General features: G+C 34.9%; 1 protein-coding gene across 1 annotated transcript; it reads left to right on the forward strand.

Annotated features, from left to right (window-relative positions):
• Positions 1 to 5,802: 5,802 nt before the first annotated feature.
• LOC102921561 (olfactory receptor 7G2-like) lies at positions 5,803 to 6,744 on the forward strand. Its single transcript, XM_006987059.1, has one exon. It carries the CDS (start codon positions 5,806 to 5,808, stop codon positions 6,742 to 6,744), a length of 939 nt encoding a protein of 312 aa, XP_006987121.1. The 5' UTR covers positions 5,803 to 5,805.
• The last annotated feature ends 2,837 nt before the right edge of the window (positions 6,745 to 9,581 follow it).

Here is a 9,581-nt window from a genome sequence, read left to right on the forward strand (position 1 = left end):
ACAAGGACAGAATCTCTAGTTAGTGGAAAAATACAGACCCCCAATAAGACAGGGAACTAGAACATCTTACGGCCAGGTTGCCTAGCAACAGGACATTGAGTAGAGCCCTTGACCTTTTCACCCTGTAAACATCCTACATAAACATCCTGTTAGCCTGCCCTACCCTATGTAGAAAATAGCTTCCTGCTCCCCCCCCCCCTTTGCAGGAACTATATAAACCCTCCTGAAGAAAAATAAAGTTGCACCTTGATCAGAATCTTGTCTTGGTGTATTCCTTTTGTGTCTCCTGTCCCTATCATTCTGTCCTTAGGATGGTTGAGAACCCATTGAAGCCCTGCTGGCCGCAGCAATGAGAAAGACTTATTCATAGCATTCCATGAACTCTTGATCCCAGAAATGATATGCATTTATAAAGTTTCTACAATGAGTATCCAAAGTCAGAGTGTATCACAATGATTTTTTTCTTTTGTCTATGACACATGAGAGAAGTTTAATTTATGAAATACAAAATTTCAAATATTTCAAAAATTATTTTGAAATACTGAAATAATTCATTATTTATTTAAATAAACAGTTTGGTGTATTAGAACAGTACCAGAAGAAAATACAATTTTCCAGAGATGAGCAGAAGTATAAGAGAAGTACAGAATGGGTAAGAGTCCTCTAAAAGACTACCTTCTGGACATGACATGATTATCACATGCATAAACACACACCAGCTACAGTTACCTACACAAGATCAAGTCAAAAATACTCAGGCCTATATGAGATAGATGTTTTCTGGACCTGATGCCCACTGAGGAACCACTGACAGCTGGTAGTTTCTAAGGTGGGAGAACATTTCTTCTGTGAGGGTATGGTCACCAGTAGCTTTACCATCATCCAGTTGATGACCCCACAGCTGTGCATGCATAGGCAGCAGTAATTGAACTTAGTAGGTTATTACTCAGCATGAATGAAGAAATGGATTATGACGTTTCATCCCTAGTTAAGGAAATATTCACATTCAATGCCCACTTCGGAAGCAACAATCAATTTTCTTCGGGTATGTGTTCTCTAAAAGGCCACTCATGTTCTAGTTGATGAACTCATGAACATACAGGTAGCGCTAAGTGAACTCAGTCCATTTAAAAAACACAGAATATATGAAGTTGGGAGGGAAAATTTGTAAGAAATGGGAAAATGAGAGTGAAGGGATGGGGTAGATTTGATCAAAACATGTTATATGCATACATGAAATTCTAAAAACAATAGAGCTAAAATTTGAATGAGTTATACTTAAGAGGAAATAGGGGTATGGAGGGTCAAATTGTAGGAGGCATGGAGGTCTTTGTGCTCATAGATAAACACTAGGTAACCTCAAATATTAAACACACTGGGTTGTTCCTTCAAGTGAAGAAATGTATAACCTGTGATTTTCCAGAAAATTGGGAGTGGACATGTTTAATAGCCTCATGACCTTGACTCTATCTATGAGGCATGAAACCACACTGGACTCTTTTCAAGATCCTTATTGTAAAATAATTTTCCATAGTCAATCTACAGAACTCATGTGTATGGAGGGATCACAGATACTTTATAAGAGTTTCAATAGTCACATCTGATCTTTATTTATTTTATTTTTTTCATCATGGAGATTCATGTATGCTTTATTGTGCACAACATTGAGTAAATTATGACTAGAAAAATTTTAATAAAATTGTACTATGCTTAAATATAACTAAAAAAATTACTCAGGGTCAGACTACCAATGTTTGAACCAAAACTGTCTACTGATTTGTGTTGAACTGAACTGTCTTCTTGCTTCCCATGGATTGTTACTCTCCTGGCTATGGAAGTTGCAGAGACCCTCACAGTGTTTTATTGTATGCAAGTATGAAATTCTTAAAAGTAAAAAAAAATGAATTAAACATTTTTTCCATTTGTATCCACAAGGAAAGTTGAATTTACATGGCCATAACCATGGTAAAATTATACTGATTTTAAGACAAGAATACAATATTCTTGAATTCCTTGTTTTCCCTGTTCATGTGCTGCTGTGTTTCATCTTTGAATACAGATCAACAAACAATTACAAGAACTGGATCCCCAAACAAGGACAGGCTTCAATGTAACCAGCACTAAAAAGAAGTTTTTGATTTGAAATTCTTTATGATATATCACAGATTAGAATAAAACAGATCCATATTTGAAGTGCAGGTTTAGATATGCTTATGTGTTTTATTACTTAGTAAATCTTTTGGGTCCTGTTATGTATGGACACCGAGGGTTCCCAATAAAACATATTTCTGAATATTGGGACTGGACACTTAGAAATGAGTATGGGATGCCAGGCAGTGGTGGCACATGCCTTCAATCCCAGCACTCAGGAGGCAGAACCAGGCTGATCTCTGTGATTTCTAGGCCAGCCTGGTCTACAGAGCAAGATCCAGGACAGGCACCAAAACTACAAGGAGAAACCCTGTCTCGAAAAATCAAAAAAGAAAGAAAAATAAATGGATATGGGATGAGGGTGGTAGAGTGGCTTCACAAGTTTGAGGAAAGCATGGGGTTCCACCAGGATATACTTAGTCACCCCAGAATGGGGCTAGAGAGTAAGGAGAGGTCACAGCAGAATTTCTTCTACAGAGCTGAGATGAGACTGAGGGATTGGACTTGGAGAAATGGAGAGAGAGGTAAAGATCTGCTCTGAGCTTATGTGCTTCCCTGACCAGTGTAGCCTGTGGGTTCTCAGGAAGAGCCTGCTTGAGGTGTTGACTGGGACAAAACAGAGTTGGGGGAAGGAAGTTTAGAGGGGAAGATCTATGTGATACATTGGCGATGTGGTCAGGAGGAAAGGGAGACTGCAGCAGATGTTCTGCATGAGAGCTGGAGATGAGATGGGGGATTAATTGACAAATTGCTACATGACCCTTGTATGACATCTAGCTTATTATTTTATAATTTAGGAATATTGAATGTTACAGTATTGATTTTTATGCTGAGTAATTACTGATAAATCAGATATTAGGAATAAAGTGACCATTTTCATTTGATTGCTCATCAAACTTCAGTAATTCTTGAATGTAATATAGATGGTTCAAATTAATTTTTCATAACTTCTGTGTATTATTAGACTATATTATACCTTCTAATTTGTGTATTCAATGTTTTTAGTTTACATTAGTAATACATACATCTAAAGATATATTTCAATTCTTTCTTTCACAGTTTGAGATTATAATTACTTATCTTCCCCTTCCTCCCTCCAAACATACAATCATATACAGTTATTACAATTTTTCATGTTGCTCTTTAGGATAGAGTTAAAAACTGTCCTTTAATGATAGGACCAAGATACGCTGAGGTATCAAGATACTTTACATGACTATGATAAAAAAAAAATATCAGAGGATGGAAAAATAGGGCTTCTACTTGTTCTCTTTTTATGTGCTATTCAGCAAAGAAAATTTCTTCCTTACAGATGCTATCTCTGTAAGGATCTGTGCTGTCCTGTAGCCACCTGAGAAACAAATGGGCTCCTCTTAATTAGGACATCACAAACCAAAGTCCCATGAGCCACCAACACCGCATATAATCAACCTGTGATCATCATTGAACGATATTTCCCATTTAATTGGTGTAGGCACTACACCAATATTAGGCACAGGAATCATTATTTCTGCAAAGAAGCAAAAGTCTCTTTTGAAGTTCTGTGTTCAGAGAAAGAATAGTTTCCCTTACTGTTTTTGAAAGGCCAAGAAGAACTATATGTCGTTCCTTAGTGTTAGTGCCCAGGTAACCTGAAAGATTTCCTGTTTATGTTCTGCTGCATCCGTTTATTTGAGAAATTTTCATTCTACTAATATCTTATACCGGTCTTAAAACCATTCTGAAAAGCAGTCTACTCTTTCTTGTTTTAAACAATATTCTAGAATTCTCCATCATTTTCTATATTGTATTGGACAAAGCAAAGTTTCCAATAGCATATATGTAGCTTGCATAATATTTGGCTTGCTATGTTATAGTATCTATTTGCAGAACACATCTTTTTTGCTTTTGTGGTGTGTGTTGTCATTTGACAATGATGAGGTGATCAAAGCTGATACTGATATAATACTTTTATTTACATTTTTATGTTATTCTATGACTATTTAAAATGTACAACATAGACTGCTACATACAAGACAAATTAATTCTATAAATTTAGTATTATGAAATATTATTTTTATATGTAGTTCTCTACAAAATGACATGGGTATGTATGGGGACATACACATGTGTATATATATAAAAATATATATGTGTGTTAATAAATTATATATATAAATATATTAAAATTTCAGGAGAATAATGAGTATCAACTACAGTTTCAGGATTATGTTTGGGAATGGAATACATATGTTCTTCATATTATTAAAGATGTACAATACATATGTATTGTTTTAGCAACATCAAATGTTATATAGCAATATGTTATAATTTATTGGTTAATGACAGATGATCATATATGTATTTTCATCATAATACACATCGTATTTAACACATATTTATATTAATTTAGTGTTTTTTGCTTTTGTTTTTGTTTTTTGTTTTTTTGGTTTTTCGAGACAGGGTTTCTCTGTGTAGCTTTGCGCCTTTCCTGGAACTCACTTGGTAACCCAGGCTGGCCTCAAACTCACAGAGATCTGCCTGGCTCTGCCTCCCGAGTGCTGGGATTAAGGGCTTGCGCCACCACCGCCCGTTGGTGTTTTAATAGTTACTAAATTTTCTATTTATTTAACAAAATTTTTCTCTAACCAGTTTTATTATTCTTTTTTTACAAATAAATTATTTATTTATGTTTGTGAGTATGTGCATATACACATGTCTGTGTACGAATGTAGGTACATAATTGCCATGGTGCACATGTGGAGGTGAGAGGGCATCTTTAGGGAATTGATTCTTTCCTTAGAGCATGTGGGTCTCAGGGTTCAAACTCTGGATTTCAAGTTTCACATCAAGCACCTTTACCTGTTGAGCTACCCCATCAGCCTCAGATTTGGTAATTCTTATTGCTTACTATAAGTTAGATTAATTTAAATGCATGTGAAAATGAAAATATTGTTCATCTACATTGGTATGTTCAGTTTTTGGTTTTCTAAATGTAAGTTCTAAGGTACAATTTTAATCCATGATTCTACCCTTGAATTTGAGATTATGTAATCAAGACTTTCTATATCTTTACTTCATTTTTCAAACATCATTTCCTTCCTATTATGTACACTAGAAGGTAGTAGATCATTCTCATTTCATTAATAAATTACAAAATTATAATATAGGTGCCTCATACATAAAGCTCTGTTTTTGAAAATTCTTGCAATACTTCTTTAAGGACTGATGATGAATCACAGTGCTATTAGGACAAAAATCTATTATACGATGATTTTATATTTTGCTTATACAAAGAAATTAATGTAGCAAAAATTAAAATGAGGTGTGTCAATTTTGAAATATCACTTGATATATATATATATATATCGCAAATCATTTTGGTTTGATATTTTGAGTGGATTCAAAATTTGCAGAATTTTTAGTCAGACACAATGTTCTATATTATTAATATCTAGTGTTTCAATCAGAGAAAAGATAAAGAATTCAATAAATTTAATATAGCCAAAAGAAGAGATAAGAAAAAAGACAAAATAGATAATATTACAGGAAAGTGGAGCGGGAGAACAAGATTGAGAGTTATTTCAAAGATGAAATTTTTCTGGAATGAAGTATCCTTGGGAAAAACATATTTATGTCTTCATGTCTGTTTTTCCCCCAAGTTTCCTGAACAACATGGAATCCACAAATCAAACAGATGCAATAGAATTCCTGCTCTTGGGCCTTTCAGATGATCCAGAACTGCAACCCATCCTCTTTGGACTGTTCCTATTTATGTACTTGGTTACATTTCTTGGGAACCTACTAATTACCCTGACCATCAGTTCGGATTCCCATCTCCACACGCCGATGTACTTTTTGCTCTCCAACCTATCCTTGGCTGACATTTGTATAAGCTCAACTACAGTCCCAAAGATGCTCTTGAACATCCAAGCACAGGACCAGAGAATATCGTACACAGGCTGCCTCACTCAGGCTTGCTTTGTCTTGGTTTTTGCTGGATTAGAAAATTGTTTGCTTGCAGCAATGGCCTATGACCGCTATGTGGCCATCTGTCACCCTCTGAGGTACACAGTCATCATGAATTCACACTTCTGTATTATACTCATTCTGGTTTCCCTGATCATTAGTGTTGTGAATGCACTATTGCTCAGTCTCATGGTGCTGCGGCTGACTTTCTGCAGAGACTTGGAAATCCCCCACTTCTTCTGTGAACTTGCTCAGATCATAAAGCTTGCCTGCTCTGACACGCTTATCAATAAGATCTTGATTTATACAGCAGCTCTCCTATTTGGTGGTATTCCTTTCTTTGGAATTTTTCTGTCTTATATTGAAATTGTCTCCTCTGTTTTGAAAATCCCATCAGGGCAGGGACGGTACAAAGCCTTTTCCACCTGTGGGTCTCACCTGTCAGTAGTGTCCTTGTTTTACGGGACAGGTTTAGGAGTGTACATCAGCTCTGCAGTTACAGAATCTCCCAGGAACTCAGCAGTTGCTTCAGTGATGTATTCCACAGTCACTCAGATGCTGAACCCCTTTATCTACAGCCTGAGGAACAGGGACATGAAGGAAGCCTTGAGAAAACTCACTGTTAGGATGGCTTCCCTTATGTGATGCATCATTCTCAGGGTAAATGGATGGCTGGGCAATATTCAGGTGATGGACCCATACATGATTCTGAGACAGAAACTGAGAATATCTCTTTCACTCAAAGAATAATTAAATTTTCTTTGAGTCTTCTAAATGACAAAAATCAATTGTTGTGCCTATATCAATATGTCTATATCTTTATCCATATGACCTGAACTAGTTGAAAAACTGCTATATCCTAACTATTTCCCATAACTATAGTTTCACAGGAATAGCATATTCTAAATTATCTTTGTGGGGTTATCTCCTATTGATGTTTTACAATAAAAGATTCAGAGATAAGCAGATAGAGGACAAAAAGACACAATTCAATTATAGATACCGAAATTTCAATATTGCAGTTAGTAGTTTATCAGTATGAGTCTATGATTTTGTTCCATGTATCTGTCATATTAATAGAAACATGTTTCATTTTATAAACCTATACAATCTTTATGAACTCTTTCTCATTAAAATTTAAATTTCAAAAATAATTGTTTATCATGATCAATGATATTCCCATATCTCAATAAAGATACATTTGTGCCATTAGGTTTAGCAGATATACAGCTATGTATATATATTTTATGTATATAAATATATATGGCATTTTTGTGTTCATATATATGCATAAGTACATATATATGTAATATTAAAAGTATATGGATATCCCGATGTTTATCAAAATTTTAATATTATCATTTTTGCTTGTTAAACAGAGTTGAGTGTGTTTTCTCTTTCATGTTTACTAGAAACTTATCTATTTTATTTGATGTAAAATTATTGTCAATCTAGATATATTTCCTGATTTGAATAGTTTCATAAATTGTCTTCCTATGTTCATATCATCAGATAAACATTAATTTAATTTAACATTAAATTAGTTAAAGAGACTTAAATAATTTCCATTTGTTATTACAATATAGAGATATTTTTCTATGTTAAGCACATAAAAATTTCTTCTTTGGTGAAATTACATATAGGTAATTTGTATAATGAGCCTCATAGTATATTTATCTATTATTTTAGAATTTTGTATATATACACAATTAAATAACTTACTTATTAATGTATCAGAAATTAATATATTTCAATCATCAAAATTTACCAAGTTTCTTCTATTTATTAAATACATCAGAAAAATTTTTCTGTGTGTCTTTTTTTCACGAACCCCATTGTAGGCAGAAGAAACACAGATGTGTTACTTTTAAGCATGCTTTAGTTCATCAGGGTTAATCATTCATGCCTAATTGGTAGTGGTGTTAAAATCCTATTTCCTTCGATCTAAGGTATTTGTAGAGTTTTGTCTTATTTATGAAGTATGTGATAGAGTATTGTATGTTATTTACCAAATCTTATTATATACATATAATTATAAAAATGCAGATTTTAATTTAACATTATTAACAGTAATAATGTTACCAGAAAATGTAAATGAGAATAAAATGATAATAATAATACCTGCACATATTTATAAATGAGCAATGACAATTCTTCAGATATGGAAGGAAACGATGTTGTTAGTATATGATTAAAAATAGTATATGTGTTATGTGCACATAATGTCTTTTTTGAGAGACTTTTCCTTAATAGATGCAACACACACACACACACACACACACGCGTGCGCATACATATTTACTTAACCAGAGAGGGGAGACCAAAGTTATTATTGAAATAACTTGGTGATGAATGAGTTTCTATTGTGTTCACTAACTGTAGTATGGTTGAGGAGTTGCTTATAGGCACAAGCAGTTTATACTTGTACTCAAAAGTAGCTGCAACACTAAAAAGTCCACTCCAGCACAGATGAAGTCTCATGAAAGACATAACCCCAAGGTCACTGTATGATTTGCAGGAAGCTCCATATCCTGAAAATAGAGTGGTCATGGTCTATTGCTTCAGCAACTGTTTTCTCCTTCAAGAACCCTGGGGAGAATATTCTGAATCTTGCAAATATGAGGATTCCCATGTTTCCTTACATGGTCTCAATAGTCTCCTCATCACACGTGGAGGAAAAGTTTCAATGTAGAGGAAAGTACAGTACAACACAAAAGAGTATCACTTACTATCATCTGAGAAATATGAATACAGCAGCAAAAACTTGTGGGCAAGTGAAGCAAGTCAGACATAGAGAAGCAGTCCATCTGCTTTCTCATAGTAACATTTTTTTTAAAGTGACCTGAATACAGAAAGGGGAATAATCTCCTTGGAGTCAATCTGATAAGCCTTCCATTCATCCTACTAAGAAACTGAATTTTAATATTCACAGAGTTCTCTACCTACTTCAGCAAGAGTAGAATCACATTTTTCCCTTTTACCTAGGGTAACTTCACCTCCTAAAATGTATTGTTTCCTAAACCACTGAATCTACTTTGTTTCTTATGATCTTATATATTTTTTTCATTTTTCTTTATTAAGAAATTTTCTACTCACTCCACATGCTATCCACAGACCCCCCTCCTCCCTCCTAAGCCACCCCACATCCTCACATCCCCCAATCAAGTTCTCCCATGAGGAGTCAGCAGAGCCCAGCACACTGAGCCTAGGCAGGTTCAAGCTCCTTCCCACTGCACCAAGGCTGTGCAAGCTGTCACACCACAGGCATGGGATTCCAGAAGCCTACTTATAAACCAGGGACAGATCCCAATTTCCCTGCCTGGGTGCCCCCCAAACAGTTTGAGCCAAACAATTGCCTTCCGTATCTAGAGGGTGTAGTCCAGTATGGCCTATTCCTTAACACTCCCTTTGAAGTATTTTCCTCATCTCTGTAAACCAGCCTCTGGAAATCTCTATGCTCCAGATTGAATTCTAATACCCTC

Source organism: Peromyscus maniculatus, chromosome 7 (assembly GCF_049852395.1).
Source record: "Peromyscus maniculatus bairdii isolate BWxNUB_F1_BW_parent chromosome 7, HU_Pman_BW_mat_3.1, whole genome shotgun sequence".
Taxonomy (NCBI): domain Eukaryota; kingdom Metazoa; phylum Chordata; class Mammalia; order Rodentia; family Cricetidae; genus Peromyscus; species Peromyscus maniculatus.

Bases quoted from the DNA above. Each gene is read 5' to 3' on its own strand.
- LOC102921561 (XM_006987059.1), top strand. From the start codon at position 5,806: ATGGAATCCACAAATCAAACAGATGCAATAGAATTCCTGCTCTTGGGC.